The following is a 21,478-nucleotide window of genomic DNA, read 5'->3' on the forward strand; positions in this document are numbered from 1 at the left end:
CCTAAACTTTAAACCCTAAACTATAAACCCCAAACCCTAAATCCTAAATCCTAAACCCTAAACCCTAAAACCATAAAACCCTATACCATATACCCTAAACCCTAAACCCTAAACCTTAAAAACCTAAACCGTAAACACAAAATCCTAACCCTAAACCCTAAACTCTAAACTCTAAACCCCAAACCATAAACCCTAAACCCGAAAACCCCAAATCCTCAACCCTAAGCCCCAAATCCTAAACCCTAAACACTGAACCCTATACCCTAAAATACTAAACCATAAAACCTAAAACTTAAACCATAAACCCTAAACCTTAAATCCCAAATCCTAAACCCTAAACCCTGAAACCCTAAACCTTAAACCCTAAACCCTAAACTCTAAAATCCCAAACTCTAAACCCTAAACCCTAAACCCTGACCCTAAACTCTAAACCATAAACCCTAAACCCTAAAATGCTAAATCCAAAATCCTAAATTCTAAACCCTAAACCATTATACCCTATACCCTAAATCCTAAACCTAAACCACAAACCCAAAACCCTAAATCCCAAACCCTAAACTCTAAATTCTAAATCCCAAACCCCAAACCCTAAAACCTTAAATCCCAAACCCCAAACCCTAAACCCTAATACATGAAATCCTAAACCCCAAACCCTAAACTCGAATACATGAAACCCTAAACCCTAAACCCCAAACCCTAAGCCCTAAACCCTAATACATGAAATCCTAAATATCATGTAATATTGAATTACTGTTTTGCCCTTAAATATTAAAGTGTTGGGTTAATGCAATTATTGGAAAAACAAAACAAATTTACTGTTTGGCTTCTTAAATTACTATTTTTATCCGTTGAATTACGTCGCAGTAAAAAGTTAATTGAGTGACTGATTTTTGTTTATTTTACTGCCGGCGAGACCAGCGGTGGTCTGCAGTCACGCATAAGAAAAGCGCCGGCGTTAATGGAGGTCTTCGCAAATATTAATTAGGTGGCGACAACAGAGGCAAGACGACTTCCAAGTAAGATTTCTTTTGTTTTTGTAAATTTGTTTTCACCTCCTTCAGTATCTCTCTGAATTTGTAATATCCAATTCACTTTGAATTGAAGTATACAAATTGAAGTTAATAAAATTGGTTTCGAACTCAATATGGTATTAATTAGAATTTTTCCCTGTTTTTGTTTCACATATATGCATTATGAAGGTTCGAGGATAGATGCATCAATTCTTTTCACATATAAATCAATCCCATCCTAGATATCTTAAATAACTTACATTATGCATTAATTCGTTTCCATTATCATATCAGTAAACTTGAGTCCTTTTAGTTTCTTATGAAATCTTAGGGTTGAAATGCTTGATCAATATGGAATATGGATTTGTGTTTGTAGATTTCCATTATTGAAATGCAGCAAAAACAAGCAGGAAACTTTGCTTTTATTGTGAATATTGTACTTGTTTCTTTTGGTCCTTGCCTGAAAACAAGCAGGTTAATTTCGATTTTGTTTGTGTTGAATGTTTTTTTTGATGTGTTTGTAATGTTTTTGGAAGGTATTGACCTTAGTACTTGCTGAATTGGTGATCACTAAAACTCCGAGTATTCTAATTTAGTTTGAGATCGGTAATTGTGTATGTGAATTGTGAGATTGAGGTTCTTGGTAGTGATTTTTTGAAGTAATCAGTTCGGATTTTGTTGCGATCTTTCATTAGTCTGGAATTTTTTTGTTTGTTTAGGTTTAAATTTGAGTAGAATAAAGAATATAGTGGTATGTGATATACAGGAGTAAACGTTGTGAAGTACATAGAAATGATATAGATTAATCCAGCTATTTATAATATTAGTAACTTTTAGTGCTCTTGAAGTAGTAAGAATAGTAAATATGTGGATGCAATTGATTAGCAAACTGGCCAGTATGAAAATTTTGGTGTCAACTGGTATTGTGGGGGTAAATTGTTGAAGAGAGAGATATGTTTGATTGGCGAAATTTGGTATTTGATGTTTATGGAATGGAATGCTTCGATCTTGGCCGGCGCTAATAATAAGGAAAATAAGTTGGGATTAAGGGAGAATGGGAGATTGCTGGAAACCAGAACCAACAGACTAATAACAGAAAGTAACCACAGGGATATGGATGTATTATAGGATCAAAGATCAACCAAAATACAAACTAACTCACTTTCGAGAGGTGAGAACTCTCTCAGGAATAAGCTAATACAAGATAATTTCATTCATAACTTATCTCTCCTAACATACTACTATTTATAGGCTAATTTCTGCTACCCTCAGATCACACGTCACTTCTTTCCTTTCCACTACCAAGGTACTATTTTTCAGTGCCATTCTTTCCACTACTCTGACACCTCATCATTCCCATTACGGAATAATCTGTTATTTTGCTGAGTCACCTCTGGCTGCCCTTTTTGCCCCTTCTAGAATAAGTGATAAGGATCTTTCCAGGTTGATTCCTTGCATTACCCTGGTCCCAAAGAGCCACCTTGTCCTCAAGGTGGAAGGTAGGGAACCTGAGAGCCACAGCATCAATATCCTCCCATGTTGCTTCATAGTCAGGTAAGTCTTTCCATTTGATCAAGACTTGAGTGGGGTGCTGGGACTATGGGTGCCTTGCTCTGACATTTAGGATTGACTCAGGTTCTGCCTCCAAGACTAGCTCAGCAGTGAGTTGGGTAGGTAGGGTGGGGTTAGCAGGGAGAAGGCCAATGGCAGGTTTCAATTGCGAAATGTGGAAAACAGTGTGGATTTTGGAGGTGCGATCTTCTCTATGATCTCAAATGGCCCATAGAAGCGAGGTGAAAGCTTTTCATTTGCCCTCTTGGCTAAGGATTTTTGTCGGTAAGGTTGGAGTTTCAAGTATACAGCCTCCCCTACTTGAAAAAGCACTTCCCTTCTACTCTTATCTTCATAAAACTTCATGAGTTGCTGTGCTTGGACTAAGTGCCCCTTCAAATCATCAAGCATCGCATCTCTCTCCAACCGTTGCTCTTCCACAGAAGACATAGGAGAGTGGCCCTGGGCATACCTGGTGAGGTGGGGTGGGTCCCTCCCATACAAGGCCTTAAAAGGAGTACATTTTGTAGCGGAATGCAGGCTAGTGTTGTACCAGAATTCAGCCAATGTACCCACTTGGCCCACGTTTTGGGCTTGCCATGCGTGAAGCATCTGAGGTATGCTTCCAAGCTCTTGTTCACCATCACCACTTCCGTCTGGCCATCACACTGGGGGTGATAGGCAGTACTATAGTGCAATGCTGTGCTTTGTAGCCTGTGGACCTCTTTCCAGAACAAACTCAAGAAAACCTTGTCCTATCTGAGACAATGGACACTGGAATACCATGGATTTCACCACTTTGTGGTGAAAATGTCAGCCACCATCGGAGCAGAAAAGGTGTTTTAAGTGTGAGAAAATGAGCATATTTTGTCAATCTATCTACACAACAAGATGTTATCCTTACCATGTGATGTGGGCAGCCCTTCAATAAATCCATACTGATATTTCCCATAATTGCAATGGAATAGGTAAGGGCTGGAGTAGCCGCTCGTTTCAGGTGGATTGCTTATTTTGTTGGCACACTTGGCACGCTTGCACATATTTCTGGACCTCCGTCTCATCCCCGGCCAATACCAATCATGGCCAACCTCTGATATGTCTTCATTCTCCCATGACCCCCTGTGGTCATTCATGATACTCCTGGAGGAGGAGTTTAACTAAAGCACATCGGCTAGGCAGCACCACCCTTCCTTTAAACTTCAATATATCCCGTTGTACAGTGTAACCCAAGGGATGGTACTTACCTTCGCGTACCGCTGGTTAGGTGCTGAATGAAAGGGTCTGCTGCACGGGGTAACCAATCAGCCCACGCAAACGTGCTGGTTGTGTTGATCATGTTCAGCTCGAAGTTATCTTTTCCTGCCTCGATAAGCATCCGCAACTAGTTGCTTACCCCGGACCTGTAGCTTATGTCGAAAGTGTAGCCCAACAGTTTGCTTACCCATCTTTGGTACTCCGGACCTACTTCTCTTTGCTCCATCAAGAACTTCAAACTCTAGTGGTCAGTTTTAATGGTGAATTTCCGCCCTAGGAGATAATGGCGCCACTTGAGGACAGAGAGAACAATTGCCATGAGCTCCTTCTCGTAAATTGATTTGTGCTGAGCTTTTGGTCCCAAATTTTGACTGAAATAGGCTATGGGATGATTGTCTTGTGAGAGGACAGCCCCTAAAGCGGTGTGGGATGCATCTGCTTCCACCACAAACATCTTGGTGAAGTCGGGTAAGGCAAGTGTTGGTACTGTTGTCATAGCCTTCTTCAAGGCTGTAAGCCTGGTAGCCTCTCTGTCCAATGGAAACCATCCTTCTTCAATAATTGGGTTAAGGATGAGCCACCTTCGCATACCCTGCCACAAACTTCCTGTAATTCCGTTAACCCGGGAATCCCTCAAAGCCTTAGGTCTTAGGCAGGGCCATTGGAGCATGGCCTGAATCTTATCGATCCACCGAGACTCCTGGGAGATATAACATGGCCCAAATAAGCTAGTTTAGCCTGCCCGACTCACATTTCTGCAGATTGGCGAACAACTGGTGTGGTGGGGGTTTGAAGGGCTAAAGAGATGTAGTTTATGGAGCTCAATGTGGGTTGTAAATGTATATCATCAAAAAAGACCAGATGAATTTGGGTAGGGTTTAAAAATCTGGTTCATGAGGGCTTGGAATGTGGATGGGGAGTTGGTTAAGCCGAAAGGCATAACCATGAATTCATAATGCCCTTGGTGTATTCTAAAGGCTGTTTTGGGCTCATCTCCCAACTTCATTCTGATTTGGTGATACCCAGATTTTAGGTCTAGCTTGCTGAAAATGGTAGCCCCCTTAAGTTCATCCAAAAGTTCATCAATCATGGGGATAGGAATTAATCTGGGACGGTGGATTTGTTTAGAGCGCGGTAATCCACACAGAACCGCCAACTTCCATCTTTCTTCTTAACCAGAAGGACCGGGCTGGAAAAAGGGCTTGTAGATTGCCTGATAATCTCGGCTTGGAGCATATCTTCAATTAACCTTTCAATCTCATCTTTTTGCACCTGAGGATATCGGTATGGGCGCACGCTAACCGGGTCGCTACCTTCTTTCAACAGAATTGAATGTTCGTGCCCCCGTAAGGGAGGAAGGCCCTTGGGTAAGGAAAAAACCGAGGAGTGTTTCTGTATATGGGTTGAAGCAGGAAGGTATAGCTGTGTGGTATGTCGGATTCCGCGCCTTCTAACTTGTTCATCTCCACCAATATCCCTCCCCCTTCTTTTCTAATCGCCCTTACCATGGCCTTCAAGGAAATCAAGGTCCTACCCAATGAGGGATCTCCTTTTAGAGTCACCTTCTTCGCCCCAAGATTGAAACGCAACACCTGCGTTCTCCAATTGTTTTTCATGGTACCAATTTGGCCAGCCACTATATCCCCAAGATGAGGTCCGAATCACCCAAAGCTAAAGGTAGATAGTCTTCAACTATCTCTATTCCTTGTAGATGCAGAACCACTGACTTGCACTCACCGTGCCCTTGCACCTCCTCGCCAGTGCCCAGCGTAACCTCAAAAGCCTTAGTGGCGGTGACCGGTATATTGAGTTTAAAGAAATCTCCGTTTGAACCGGGGTGGTCAACTCGTCGTGGGTACCTTCCTCGTCTTCCAACTCCGCCTCCTCAACCTCCTCATCGTCGTCGCGGCCTCTGATTATCACTCCCAACTCCTTTCGCCGGCAAACGTGCCCCGCACTCCACTTATCATCGCATTTGAAGCACAAACCTCTCTCCCTCCGATACTGCACTTCCTCCTCCGTCAATCTCCTCATGTTTGTAGCAGATCTGGGCTGGGTGTTTTTTGGCTACTTTGGGCATAAGAGTGAGTGAGTTTGAAGGGTTGGGCTATGGATGAAGTGGATCCCCTGTTGGAGTAGGTGGGTGAAAATCGGGTTTGGGTATGGGTGATATTCTGGGTTCGTGTTTGGTTTGGGTTAAGGGAGGGGCTTTTCTGGGTAGTAAGGCACTTAATCTTATCTTCAGCCCTAACAACGAGGTCCATAGCAAAGTCCAAAGTCCTTGGGCCCAACAACCTCACTTCGGCCCGCACATCTTCCTTGAGCCCATTGATAAACTGGCCTTTAGCCACTTCTTCTTGTATATTACCCAATGGGGCCAATAGCTCGATAAACTTGCGCCGGTACTCTGCTACCCCCATCCTCTCTGTTTAGCGGTGGTTCAACCACTGTTCATGGAGCGTACCTGCCGCCGCCGGTCGAAATTGTCTCAGCACCATCCCCTTCATCTCCTCCCACCTCGCAATGGTCCGACGACTGTCCTCCCATTGAAACCAGAGTAAGGCGTCTCCTTCTAAGGCCACCACCGCGACTTCCACTTTCTCGCCTTCCGTAAGCCGGTGGAATTTGAAATAGCGCTCGGCCCTCATTATCCAGCCGTCGGGGTTCTCACCGTTAAAAAGTGGAAGATCCAACTTTTTAAACCTCCAGTTCCCTAGCACCGATGCTCCATGGGGATTCCACCCCACTTCTTCTTCTTCTCCCTCGTTAATGGGGTTCTCCAGGGCTTCTTCACGGAGGTTTCCTTCTCCATACCCTCGACGAGGCCTAACTTCTTGGGTGGGAGTTCGAGAGAGATCTCTCAGGGCTCGAACCGACATCCTCATTTCCTCCTGAAAAGCCCTCTGTTCTTCCCGCATCTGAGCGATCATCCCCTCCTGGGTTTCTCGCGCCCGATTCACTCTACCATCTAACCTTTCTTCCATGGTTGCCTGCTGGGCCCTAATGTCGGTGAGGGTGGTGTTTATGGTCGTCACGCTCTGTTCTAGCAGAGTTAAACGTTGCTGGTGGTTGTCCTCCATTGCGCCGCCTCTTCTGCAACCTTGCTCTGATACCAAGTTGCTGGAAACCAGAACCAACAGACTAATAACAGAAAGTAACCACAGGGATATGGATGTATTATAGGATCAAAGATCAACCAAAATACAAACTAACTCACTTTCGAGAGGTGAGAACTCTCCCAGGAATAAGCTAATACAAGATAATTTCATTCATAACTTATCTCTCCTAACATACTACTATTTATAGGCTAATTTCTGCTACCCTCAGATCACACGTCACTTCTTTCCTCTCCACTACCAAGGTACTATTTTTCAGTGCCATTCTTTCCACTACTCTGACACCTCATCATTACCATTAGGGAATAATCTGTTATTTTGCTGAGTCACCTCTGGCTGCCCTTTTGCCCCTTCTAGAATAAGTGATAAGGATCTTTCCAGGTTGATTCCTTGCAGAGATTAGTTTAATTCACGACTTAAATAAGTTTTGATAAGTTCCAATGAAGGGCCAATAAGCTCAAATAACTTTCAATAAGTGGAATAAGTTGAAGAACACAAACCTTGGAGGGTTTAGGATTCCAGCGTCTATATGAATCAATTAGATGGACAGTTCAAAAGCTTTCATCTTTTATTTTTTATCTATAAATTATGTGTTTTTGGCTTTCAGATAGGAGTATAGAACCTGTATTCAATATCATTGTAGTATTGATTATTTTAAAATGTGCATTTGGCTTAAAAGTTTAGTTGAATGGCTAGGTTCACCAAAATGTGTTCTGATATATTTATATGTGTGTGTCTGTTGTGATATGGCAATAACTTGATTTGGTGCTTAATGTCCACTTACACGTGTTGATTTTTCAGACTCCAATACTCTTGGATTTGATCCAAGACATCGAACCACTGGATATCAGCCTCATCCAGAAAGATGTCCCATTGATGCCATGAAAAGGACGATCTCGGGCATGCTTGCTTCAAATCAATTTCAAATCCTCGTCGAGGCTATGTGGGAACCTCTCTCAAGATTGCTGGTATCTTCGATGATGACTGGGTATACATATGAAATTCTCTTACATCCACAACAATGTCTTTACCTTTGTCCATCGAGTATTGTATATAAATGTGAAAAAAGGACATCTCCTTTTGATTAATGCATTATGTAGTGAAATGGGCCTAGTGACAGTTGTATGGTATTGTAGTACCTGGTTTCAACATGTAGTCTACTTTTATAATCTCTCACTTGAATTTTGCTTCCAGATGTGCCATTTAGGATTCCTGAGGGACTTCAATTTACAGATCCATAAACATATTACAGTCTATTTCGATGCTAAATGACTCGAGGTTATCAATGAAATTGGCTGAACAACATGTATCATTAACCTAGTTTCCTCTTATATAAGGGACTTTGCTTGGTTGTGAATCAAGATTATGCCATTCCTTATTACTGATATGGTGGGTATTACCTTCTTGGAGCTATAGGACCCTCCCTTAACCATTGCTTATTCTTGGGTTATTTGTGTGTACATGAATGCATGAGCTGTTCCTCAAACTGTCGATGAGCTGTTTATCCACCCTCTTTTAGCTATTTTATTCTTATCTTTTGATGATTCTTGCATTTTGAATAGCTGTTCTACCGTCTACGTGCCATAGAGCTACTTTCTGATCTTAGAGATTAAGATATTTTAACTTTTAAGCTTTAGAGAAAAAAGGGAAGTTAGTAAGCTTAAATGTTCGTTTCTGAACTGTTGTTTGCTTCTACTACCAAATAATTCTGGCCCTTTGATGTATTATAACACCTCATAATGGTGTGCTCATGAAATTCTGGTGAACATTGTTGTTATTTGGGTTGTCGAACCCAAACAGGCTTCTAATGTTAGGGAATTCCTACCTAAAACGGTAGTTAGCATTACTTCTTTATTTTTCTTTTTCTTGATCTCCCGTGCATGTCGAATGATCAATTTTTTTTTCCTTCTTGTTGCAGATATACTTTAAGAAATGCTGAATACAGACTGTGTTTGGAAAAGAATCTCCACATTTTGAAGAATTTAATGAGTCACAAATCAGAGGCCTTTAATCTCGGTGTGCAAGAACTGTTACTTGACAGTGTCAGGAGAGTCCAAATTTATGGGGAAAGAGAGGTTTTTTCTAAAGGTGGTGTGAATATGGTTAAAACTGCATCCGAAGATTTCGGAAGTTCAAGCCTATGTTCGTCACTTGCGATCTCGCTTATCTGCTATCAAGAAAGTACTAACTTCCGACATCGAGAAATTTGCTTCTATTAATGTGCAGTTATATGTGTTACTTCAAGTAATTTTTTAATTCAGAAAATTTACTGTTGAATTTTCAATAGAGGTCATAGCAGTGTCTACTCTTGAACTTATTAAGAACTATGAAGCTTAATTTTGGAATGTATAAGTTCTTGTTTACTTGATCGTGGTTGATAAAAGCTATTACATATAGTGGATATATCCTAAGACTTGATAATTTATATTTTTACTTCATATTGATTTATTAGGAGCTGAAAGAAGTCAAGAGAAAGAATTCCGCTCTTCAGATGCAACAATTTGTGGCACAGGAAAAGAATGAGTTGTTGGATTACCTACGGTTTTTGCACCCGGAAAAGGTCAGAATTGGTCCTTTCAGCCTCTATCATGTGTTTACTGCACTGGCTCCTATTTTCTGTTTCGTTGCTTTATTTTTCCAGTCTTGTCTTGTAATATGGTTGACCATGCTTCTGCACTTGAGTGGTGATTTTTGTATGAGCTTTGTAGTGCATTATGACTTATTTTAATTGATTTGTTTCGTGAAGTGTTAATGAGTCTAGCATGACTTATTTTTCTGAGGGGGGTTTAAGGTGTTTATCTGTTCATCCCGGACCTTACTAGATGAAAATATGAAAAAGCAGCACAAGAACACGAATTTGTTTCGCTATTACTGCAGCAGTGTAGTGCTGCTGCTGCAGCTCTTTCTTACCCAACCAGTTTTGCACGAACTAGAATCACCTGAGATTTGCGGACTTCAAACTGAAGTGAAAAATATCAGGTATGGACATGCTCAGTCTTGTTTTAGACCAAATCGGACAGGATTTTTGTGACAAGTTGACGTTTTCTATGTGACTAATTCAAAGAAGGCTAGTGCATCTAATAGAAAGTGACGGTGGCAGATTATTTGTGAATCTTTGCTAAAAAAGTATAAAAGGGAATTTTTTTCTGTCAAAGTTAGGAAAAATGTACAAATTAATCCCTTGATTTCCTCGAACAACCAGGCACAATTAATCATTTGTGTATGGCGAAAAAAAAGAAAATAACATAGGTAAGTTAATAAGTGCCCTTTTTAATAATTACAGCTTCAACTGACTAACATAGTTATTGCCTTTAGTAATAATATTGGTTTGGACAGGGGATTCTAACATGAGGAGAACCTTGGTCATTTAATAAAAACATGGGGTTGATTTGAGCTTCCTGCCTAAACTCAGGATTACATTAGAATTTTTTCACACTATATAAATTTCGATCCAGCCTACCTGTACTAGAAAACAAGAATCCACTAGGTTTGAGGACCAAGGACCAAACTAGTGAAGAACTTTTCCAATACAAACAGGAATAACACACCGTATGGTGGTATAATTGATATTATTCTTAATGTTGATGCTATTGTTGCCAAGTTATTTTTACCTTTGACTTCTAACTTCATATCTCATCAATGTTTGACACATTTGAATAGGTAGCAGAACTGTCAGAAACTCAGTTTCAAACTCTCAACTCAAATAAACAATTCATTCTGTTTTCCATGGTCTCCTAGCAACATTATCTCCAAAGATGCACTCTAAGGCCCCCTCTCTCAGAGAAGAATGCTTCTGGAGCTTCAAATGTTGGAAACGAAGATTGTGCAAAACTTCTAGAAAACACCTTACTTTTCAGCCGATAATTTCACTGACTAGATACTATCTTGCATGGCTTCTTTTTTGGTTAGTTTTCTTAGTTTATTTTCTCACGCCTTCTGATTTTTTAGATGTAGGGAGGGGGACGGGGGGAACTGGATTGTGGCTTTGTTTGAATAACTTCGTGTAGAGGAGGGAGCGGAAAGAGGAGTGAACTTGCATTTTTCTTTCATATTTTTCCAACGTTGAAATGATTCTTTTATTAAGAAGGGGTACGAAATGAATCCTTTTGATTCCCTTCCCATCCCTCATGTTGTATTCAAACAAGGGTTAATGAATCCCTTCCTTCCGCTCGAATTTTCAGATCCAAGCAACGTATAAGTCTTGAAACTGGAGACATTCTTTTTCTTATAAGTTCCATCCTTTAGTCTGTGGATCCTGCTTTTCTACAGAATCTTTACAGAATTCCATCTGTGCATATTCTCTGTTAGTTTGTGTGTGTTTGTGTTAGATCTACATAGCTTTACCATTGCGTAATAAAATGCTTGTCAAATATGTTTGTCAAATTTCAGCAGATGAGTTCAAGCTTAACATTGAATGCAATCATGCTACACTATCTGGTCACAGGTATGTTACCACTTGTCTGTAGAAAGTTTGTTCTCCTTAAAGAGGACTGAGGCATATAAACTTGTTCTAAAATAACTTGTATGTTTTCAGTTGTCATCATGACCTTGGGACTGCTAGAATTAACGGCTTGCTTGGAAATGTTGATGCAAACTCTAGAGACCCTCATACTATTACCTTTTCTTTTCCTTTTTGTTGGTTGAGGAGATGGAGTGTCTACAGTCTAAACGCCTACCTTTAAGAATTAAGATACAAATATAAGTTTTGTTGTCTCACAATGTGCTTGTTTGGTTTGCTATAGGGTGGGATACAGATCAGTTTATGACTGATTTTGCAAAAATGTGAGTCAAATGTCTCCATACTCAAATACTTCCTCTGTATTTATTAAAAAGTTGTAGTTTGAGTGGTTTTGTAATTGTTTTTGTTCCTATTGTGGCCTGTGGGTGGATTGGCTCCTGAAGGATTTACTTTTGATGCAAAGTTGTGAGTTCTATTATTATATTTGATAAAAAAAAATACTTTTTGATCTTAAAACAAGATTAAGTATATGCTTGTAAGGCAACAAATTTCACATTTTCATGTGGAGATATCAAGTGTTCTCTGGTTTAACTTTCAAATTATGGTTGGATAAAGATTCATTTCTATCAGTTATTGTACTATTTATTGTTAGTTGTGCATCTGAAGTTCTTTGTGGCAACCTGCGTTGTTACTGTGTTTGGTCAATGTTATTTTTACTTTCTAAAATAATTTCTTGATATTTGTTGTATCTCGTTTATTTATGAATAAAAATATTAGCAATGGAACTTTTATCTGTATGTAACTTGCTGTGCATCAATTTAGAATTAAGAAAGCAAAATAAAATTATTATTTTGTGCTTCCAAATGCTTCGGTTTTTCTTAAAAACCAAGGCATTTGTGCTGATAAATGCTCCGTTTTGACATATTTGATCCTAAAAAGCTCAAATTAATCCCTTGTTTTCTCTACCATCCAGAGTCCAGGTACTAATTAATCGTGTGTGTATGGCGCAAAAAAGAAAATAACAGAGGTAAGTTAATAAGTGCCTTTTATAAAATTTATGGCTTTAACTGACTAACATAGTTATTGCCTCTTGTAGTTATCAGTTTGGATAGGGGATTCCAACATGAGGAGTACCTTGGTTATTTAACAAAAACACGGGGTTAATTTGAGCTTCCTGCCTAAAACTCAGGATGACATTAGAATTTGGCTCACACTATATAAATTCTGATCCAGCCTACATGTACTAGAAAACAAGAATCCACTAGGTTTGAGGACCAAGGACCAGACTAGTGAAGTACTTTTCCAATCCAAACAGGAATAACACACCGGATGGTGGTATAATTGATGTTATTGTTGCCAAGTTAGGTTTATCTTTGACTTCTAAACATCACATCTCATCATTGTTTGACACATTTAAATAGGTGGTGGAGCTGTCAGAACCAACCTCTACTCAAGTCAAAGATACAATTCATTCTGTTGTCCATGGTCTCCTAGCAACATTATCTCCAAAGATGCACTCTAAGGCCCCCCCTCTCTTAGAGGAGAATGCTTCTGGAGCTCTAGATGTTGGAAACTAAGACTGCAGAACTTCTTGAAAACACCTAGCTTGATTTCCAGCCAATAATTTCATTGAACTTGCATTTTTGGTTAGTCTTCTCAGCTTATTTTCTCTCTCGCCTTCTGTTTTTTTTAGATGTAGAGAAGAAGGGGGGACTGGATTGCGCCTTTGTTTGAATAACTTCGGGTAGGGGAGGAAAGGGAGGGAGGAGTGAACTTGCATTTTTCTTTCATATTTTCCAACGTTGGAAAGATATAGTTTAGTAAGAAGGTGTAAGAAGTAAATCCTTTTGATTCCCTTCCCGTCCCTCATGTTATTTTTAAACAAGGGTTAATGAATCCCTTCCTTTCCCTCGAACCTCCAGATTCAAGCACGTATAAGCCTTGAAACTAGAGGCATGCTAGAGAGGAGTATGTCCTGGACCAATTAATGCCTCATACCAGTCTAATCGACCTTGCAACATTTTCTCTCTTGCTTTTTAAGTTGTGTGTGTGTGTGAATGCCCCCGTGTACACGCCCGTGCTTATGTGAGTGTGTGAGTGTGTCCACGTGCGTGCCTGTGTGTGCAAGAGGGGAAATTCTTGACCAATTTCTGAGCTTAGATCATATATATATCTTATAAATGCCTCCTTATTAGTCTCAAACCCTCCCCCCACCAACATATGCAAAGGATATTAATAACATTGCTGATCGGAGGAGCCGGTGACAGACACTTGGTAGCTGCCTTATTTGTGAGGCCTCTCAAAATGGATAATCTGGTATTATCCTCTTTAACATTTTTATAGTACGCAGACAATGTCGTGAGTCTTACAATTTACAACGCCTTTTCCTCCTTGCTCTGCTATAGATGCACAGGTTTTTAAAATGATCTTATGGAACAATTGCCGCTAGCTTGTGACCACAAAACACTTTGTTTGTAGTAGCACCTTGCTTGTTAAGAGAAATCATATTTGTGCTCTGCTGTGTAACTAAATGATGCTATCATCTTTTATTATAATGCTTATTCTCTGATTTTGTGGTCAAGATTTCTAGTTTGATGCTTACTCTCTCATTTTGTGTTTGTTAAGGTGCATAGTGTTGGGACACTACCTTGGAGGTCTTGAATATAGAACCCAACTGATGGAACTACTTTCACTTTCACCAAATGTTGAGGATGATTGCAATGACAGTGAGCAAGTTACCTGAAAGGTCTTTTTGCTATCATCGATATTGCTGAATTTTTTTCACCCTCTATCTGCGAATATTTCTATTTTTTATTTTTGGTAAATTCATTTCTTTGTTATGATATGTGATGAATAATTGAATATCAGCTTAACAACAGCCGTGGTAGCCCCGGTAGGTATTGTTATACATTTCAATTAGAAAATATCATGATAATTTTTGCTGAATGTTTTATTCCAGCAACGTAGGATCTTGGTAAGTTCTATTTTTGCTAAAAATATCATGGTAAGTTTTCATTGATATGATCAAATTTTCATGCAATAATTCCAGGATTCTGTATGGAATGAAAATTGGGAAAGCTGCAAATCACAAGTGATCCACCTTTAGGCTGTGTGGCCCTGTGACTTTTTTCTATGTTACTCGAACTCTTCATGTTACCACTCGGCCCATGTTCCTTGATACTCCGACATTAATATGGATACTTTGACACTTTATTATTTTTGTATTGAACTTATATTCTTCACGGTCATAGCAATACACGCAGTCAACATACTACAAGTCTACAGGTTAACTAACGTGCTTACCCCTAATAAACTCTTATATTCTACTGTTGCTTTCACTTGTCGAAGATGAACTTGTAACTTCTCTGCAAATTCATCGATAAAAATTGATAATTATATATAGTACATTCTTAATCAGTTGATCTTTTAAATAGTACTCCCTCCGTCCCATAATATAGTGCTCACTTCTCATTTTTCACGAGAATTAAGGAAAATGAAAAGAGTTTTAGAATTTCACAAAAATATATATTTAAGTAAATATTTATTGGGTATTTTTGTCTTAGAACTAGTTTTTTTCTTGTTTTTCCTTTAAAATAAAATGAAAGAGCAATAAATATACCTTGGAATGGTGTAAAACAATAAATAGGGGCACATATTTTAAAAGAAAGTAGGGGTATTTTGGAAAGTTTTATGTACAAATGAAGGATAATTTAGTCCAAAAAAATTGATAAAAAAAGAAATAGGCACAACATTTTGGGACACCCAAAGAGGAATGCAAGCACTATATTATGGGACGGAGGGAGTAATCATTTATACTTTTATCAATTTTAACAGTAGAATTAAAAAGTTTGTACTCAATTTATCGGAATTTTTCATTTGATCAATTTCTCTTCCTTTTGGCAGTTCTTTTTGTGGGAAACTTGGCAAAATACACCATATTATTTCAAAATTAAACAGAAATGAACGAAAAAACTGAAAGATAAAATCTTTGCGTTCACTTGGATGTTATCCAACAACTACTCCAATATGCTCTAAATTAACATTCTATCAAAATTATACTTATACAAGATCGTCAAAATGTTAGAAAGTCTTTTTATGACAAATAACTTATGAAGTGCTAGTTTTCACTTGAATTTAAAACCAATAAATAATAATGTCACAAGCATTTTAAACTAACAAATAATTACACATTAATATTATCAAATTAAGTACTCATTGTAAATGAGAAATAATAATTGAAATCTATACAAATATATTAAAAGGCGTGCATAAACAAGAAACTGTGTCACGTGACGCTCTCCCTAAGCTAAGTACATATACTAAAGTTTTAACCACTAGGCTAAGTTACATTTCGTGTTATTATCATAAAGTATTATATTAATAAGTGAAATTTTTTCTTAGGGTAAATTTATCCCCAGACTTTACGACTTTGCTTCAAACTCTGCCACATCCGAACTCACAACAGACTATCTATATTTTTACACTTATCCCAAGACTTCAATTTAGATTCTTTTAAAAAATGATATATCTTTAAATTGTGCAAAAAGAAAAAAAAAAGATCTAATAGAATTCGGACACATGTCCAATATGAGTCTTGAGCTGAGTTTTGATTTTCAAAACTCACTTTGAGATTCTAGTGGGTCTTATATAACATTATAGACCCTAGAGGGTCTCAAGTTAAAACTCATTTCAAAAATAGGGATAAATTTATCCTTACTCGCAATATAGTCCTGGTCTAATAATTAGTTATAAACATAAAAGGAGATAGTATTCACTATTCAACATTCCACAAGACAAAGAAAATCCTCTCTCATCTGTCCTGCTGGAGCTCGTAGTAGCGTTTTCTCCACCCACGTTTTCATGGAGTCAATCCTTCAATCTCACCCAATTTCTCGCCTCAAAATTCAAACTCAAAACTCACAAATCAAGAATAAAACTCGAATTACAATCTGCAAATTCAAACGATTCTGAGGAAAAACAAGAAAACGGGAATATCATGGTGAGACAACTTAAATTGTCCCGAACATTTCGATCGATAAAGCCACATTCTACTCCAAACCCTAACCCTAACCCTAACCCTAAAATTGAGCTTGATAAGCTCTCAGAAATCGAATCAGAATCATCAAAAGTCTCTTCTTGGTGTGTTTATCTCATCGCTTCTACAAATCCCCCTTTCAAGACTTACGTCGGCGTTACTACCAATTTCTCTCGCCGGTATCATCTCTTTCTCTCTCTAAAATGATCTTTAATTTTTATTTATCCTGTATTTTGCAAATTAGTACTATTAGCTTGCTTATGATGTTATTTTTGATTAGTTAGTTATGTATTTCTTTGGTTCTCGTTTGATCAATCTTCATCTTGTGATGAAATGTTAGTATTTTCTGTGAAACTGTAATTTTTACGTGGAAGAATATTTCATGGAGTTATGAAGTTTCCGTAAATTGTAAAGTTTGCCTTTTGAACTATCAAAGGATGTGAATTTTGTTCATTGAGGAGCTTGTGCTGATGAATTTAGAAATTAGAAGTTGTAGAATATTGGCATGAGGAAAATTACTTTTGAGATATGTTATATGGAAATTGCATTTCGCTTAGACGGAAAAAGTCGTCAATGGAAAATGATTTTCCATGGAAAACATTTTTTTGGAGGGGAAAGCAGTAAAGCAAAATTGAAGAATAAAACTAGTTCGTAGGCCCAGGCTATGCCCCGGCCCCCGAGTACTTATAGTTATCATGATTAGTAATTCACTTTAAAATGATATCACCAAATATCATTTGGTTTAGTGGTTAAAACTTCGGTATATATAAACTTGAAGGTCATGGGATGATTGGGATCAAATTTTATACAATGCATTTACTATTATTTTTGTTGTATATGGATCATGTATAGTAAAAACAATCTAAGGGCGGCGTTCCTTGGTTAAGAACATCTTTTAATATATTAGTATAGATTTCATTGTTTGGCTCCCTGTAATGAGAATTGGAGACGAGAGGAGACTATTATCCACCCTTGGGAAAAATAATTTTTATCCCTTAAACCAAACAAAGGAAATGAAAAAATTACTTCTTTTATAAGAATATGTTTTCCTCCCAACCCAAAATCTTAGAGTCAAATAACTATGTTGTCTACTTTTCTTGTGTTGTCATACTTGTCAGCGTTTAGGACCTAAGAAGGATGTTGAACTGGCCTATGATATCTTTGATTTTCGCTATGTGGATCGGTGATCTTTGCATATCACGTATGCTACAATGCACCAGTATCTGAACATGTTTAGTTGTCCCAAGCTAGACAACACTATTTGCGAAGAAAATTGGGCATGTGCTATGCAGATGCTTATGTAGTTTGTACTCTGTTAAGCTAGTATAATTTGGGTGCAATGACATGTTCATGTGCTCTTTAAAGGGACTGTGGATGAAAATGTATGCATCACAACTTTAATGAACTGTTAATCAAATGCCATGGCTCTTTTGTTTGAATGAATGTGTTGTTGCTACTTTGCCAGAGAGTTTGTTTTCTAGAAATTAGTTCTATATGATATTAAGGTAAGTGTATATGATAGTAAAGTAAGTGTTAGTGCAGGGTAAAAGGAGCACATGAGCAAGGTATGGCTTCCTTTTTACCTTGGTGGTAGCTCTCATGGCTACGATTGACATTAGTACTTTCTACTATATTCCTTTAACCACTTTGTAAGAGTAGCATTGTTATCAATGCAATGTTTTGATTGCTTCCTTTATTGATCTTGTAGTTTTCATATTTGCAAATTTGGACTCTAGGAAAGTGATTTCACCATGTTAATCCCAAGGTTAGGCCAATGGGTTGTTATTTCTTTGCCTGAGAGGGCAGTTGACCGTGAGTTGTAATTTTTCAACATGGATCTTCGAAAAATCTACTTAGAGCTTGTGTTTCTATGTAGTCTAAAACAACACAACGGTGAGCTTAAAGGAGGGGCTAAAGCATCTCGAGCTGGAAGGCCTTGGATTTGTGCTTGCCTTGTTCAAGGTTTCAGGAATCAGAGTGAAGGTAACTGCACTCATGGTTTAATGCATGCGCATATTTATCTTTTTTTTTCTGTCAGAAGCTTCACTTGCCAAAAATACAAATACTTTTGAAGCGAACATTAATTTTTTCAATAGATATTTGATTGTAACTGTATGATTATAAGACCAAGAGATGATTCAACTTTCCATTTTTATATACTGAAATTCAAAGCTTAAGAGCTTTATAATATCAGATGAGAAATGCTGTATTTGCTGCTGTGTACTGACTACTGTATAGTGACTGTTCCATGTCTTCTGGAAAAGATTTCGGTCTTGGATTTGCTGATTTTGAGGTCTCGTTAATTTCTTGTAGCTTGCGAGTTTGAATCAAAGTGGAAAAATATCTCGAGAAAATTACCCCGAAAGCAGAAATCTGTAGACAAGAAGGGGTTAGAGAATAAGGGCCGGCTATTGTTGCAACACAGACATGCAGCTATGGAAAAGCTAATGCATTCATATGACTCTGGTCATATAGAAATCGAATGGCAATTAAGTTATTCTTAATCAATTAGATTTTTTTGAATCTCTGACTTGATTTTATATTTATTCAATATATAATTGTATATGGCAAAAAAATGAAGATATATCAACAACCTGGTTCTTGTGCAAGTTCCTTCATCATGTTTCTTTTATCTTGTTTTCGTTTCTCTACCATTCTTTTATTGGCTGATCTGGAGATCAGCTGGAGTTTTTTAAGATACTAATGACCGATGTTGTAAAACTGTTCATGTTTTGTATACTGCAATTATATTGTGGAAATATCTACATGTTGGTAACCAAAGGTGTAATTATTTTAGCGCCAAACCGACTTTCTTTATATCACTTTTTGCAAGAAGTAACTTTATAAAAATTATCTGGCAATTTAAGACTTTAAATGTAATTTTTTTTGCGAGGAACAACCTTAGCCTTTTTTAGGTGTTAACCAGCCGGATTTCGATGTTGATTCACTTAAGTGACTCATGTGAGTGGCACGTGACTCGGGTTCTTCTTCTAGCCATTTCCCTCCATTTTTCCTCCCTTAACAACTCTCTCTCTCATTTATAGAACCATTTTCAGTGCAGATAGTATTTATCTTTCCAATACAAGTACTATAAATATTTAAAGTGAATGATAAATTTCTTAATTCTCTTGCAAATGAGAAACAAAAACAATAAAATTGGGACGGATGGAGTATTACATACATCTGATCTATATATGATAGCAATATGAATCGTATGATATTAGCATAGACAAAAGTTATTCTATTGAGCAATCGATCTGAATTTGTAGAGATATACTTCCTTTTCTGAAATTATATTATTTAGTTTTTTACACATGTCGAGATGCTACTTTGAATGTCAATATCTCTAATTGTATATAGGTAAAAATTATAAAAATTGACATATGGAATCGTTGCATTGAGAGGAATCTAATAAAACCCTCCACTTGATTATGTTTTCTCTTATATAATGATGAAGTATTTCGCTACCTTCTCTGTTACAACATTACTTAGAGGTGGTTTATACTGATTTTCTTAGTTAAAGGTGGTTACAAAAATAAATCTTTTCATTTTTCTTAAAAAGTTTTTTTTATATATGTCACGAGTCACCGCTCAAAAGTCTAACATCCAAATGTCTGAATGCTGCAACTGAAAAGCACAAACGAAGTATTAACAATTAAATTTCGCGAAAATTTCGAGCCAAGTATTTTTAGTTCTTATTTATTAGAAAGATTTTTTTGGTAAAAACTTCCTTTTGTTATTTTTGAAATTTTATTTTAATTTTATATTTTGATTTTTTTTTTTTGTTATAAGGCTTTGTTCCTTTCGACTAGATTAATAGAAATTCAATTTAGCTCAATTTAGACAAATTCAGTTAAGTTCAATTTAGTTTAGTTCAATCAATTTCCTCTCATAATTTTAATTCAATTGAATTTAGACGAGTTATTAAATTTAAATCGATTCAGAAATATTAATTTCAGCTCGATTCATTTCAGTCTGGTACAAAAGGACATAGCCTAAGGGCCTGTTTTCCCCAGTTTATTTTCAGTTCAGTTCAGCTCTAATCAGTTCAGTTCAATTCAGCTCTAATCAGTTCAGTTCGGTTCAGCTCTAATCAGTTCAGTTCAGTTCAGCTCAGCTCCAATCAGTTCAATTCAGTTCAGTTTAACGCCATTCTTTTATAACCATTTTGTTAAATATTATTATTATTATGTTGGTGTAATTTATTTTACTAATTACTCATGTTATTATTATTATTATTATTATTATTATTTATTATTTATTTTTATATCATTACTATTAAGTATTATTATTATTATTATTATTATTATTATTATTATTATTATTATTATTATTGTTGTTGTTGTTGTTGTTGTTGTTTCTATATATTATTTTGTTTATTATAGCTTTACTCATTATTATTGCTATTATTATTAGGAGGAAGATGGTTTAGGTCAAAGCACAAATAAACCCACGTTTTTTAGCCCATAAACCATTCAAATCGCGTCAAGCCGTTATGATGTAATTTTTGCGGTCCAACCCAATCATTATTTTTACTAAATATTAAAATATTATTAAATCTAATTATTCAAATAGTAATATTAATTTACTTCTTAGATATTATTGTTATTATATATCATCATCACGTATTAATATATTAATATAAATAATATAAAATAATTATTATTAATTATCATTAATTATTATTATTATTAATTTATGATTATTAATATTATTTATTTATAACTATCATTTAAAAATATCCAAAATACTATTATTATTATTATTCATTATTATTACTTATCATTATAATAATTATTTAATATTCATATTATTATTGTTTAAATATTATTTATATATTTATTACATTCAATTTAATTTATGGGTAAGTCTTTGGTAAGACGATCTGACACTAAGCTTAACGTCATACCTGTTAACAATAATACTAATTGAACAAAAAATTTATAACTATTAATCCGAATATCATAACTAATAACTGTACATTTATAACTTTTATTCTAAAATATAATAACTAATCGTGCAAAAAGTATAACTAATTGCCCAAAAAATATAA

The 21,478-nt window shown here is 36.7% G+C and overlaps 1 protein-coding gene and 1 pseudogene across 2 annotated transcripts; both read left to right on the plus strand.

Annotated features, from left to right (window-relative positions):
• The first annotated feature begins 6,818 nt into the window (after nucleotides 1–6,818).
• On the plus strand, nucleotides 6,819–14,286 carry LOC104884009 (uncharacterized; annotated as a pseudogene).
• A 1,867-nt stretch (nucleotides 14,287–16,153) lies between these two features.
• On the plus strand, nucleotides 16,154–19,129 carry LOC104907463 (structure-specific endonuclease subunit slx1). 2 transcript variants are annotated; one of them, XM_057392757.1, is made up of 4 exons: nucleotides 16,465–16,604; nucleotides 18,134–18,190; nucleotides 18,302–18,408; nucleotides 18,739–19,129. In XM_057392757.1, exons 2-4 carry the CDS (start codon nucleotides 18,177–18,179, stop codon nucleotides 18,927–18,929), a joined length of 312 nt encoding a protein of 103 aa, XP_057248740.1. In that variant the 5' UTR covers nucleotides 16,465–16,604; nucleotides 18,134–18,176; the 3' UTR covers nucleotides 18,930–19,129. The 2 variants fall into 2 exon arrangements, with proteins under 2 accessions (XP_010694700.2, XP_057248740.1); XM_010696398.4 differs by lacking the exon at nucleotides 18,134–18,190 and having other exon boundaries at nucleotides 16,154–16,604.
• Nucleotides 19,130–21,478: the final 2,349 nt, after the last annotated feature.

Source organism: Beta vulgaris, chromosome 2, assembly GCF_026745355.1.
Source record: "Beta vulgaris subsp. vulgaris cultivar EL10 chromosome 2, EL10.2, whole genome shotgun sequence".
Classification (NCBI taxonomy): domain Eukaryota; kingdom Viridiplantae; phylum Streptophyta; class Magnoliopsida; order Caryophyllales; family Amaranthaceae; genus Beta; species Beta vulgaris.

Coding starts and splice junctions, on each gene's coding strand:
- LOC104907463 (XM_010696398.4), top strand. CDS start 16,387: ATGGTGAGACAACTTAAATTGTCCCGAACATTTCGATCGATAAAGCCA. Junction 16,605..18,301: donor ACTACCAATTTCTCTCGCCG/GTATCATCTCTT, acceptor GTTTCTATGTAG/TCTAAAACAACACAACGGTG. Junction 18,409..18,738: donor TTTCAGGAATCAGAGTGAAG/GTAACTGCACTC, acceptor AATTTCTTGTAG/CTTGCGAGTTTGAATCAAAG.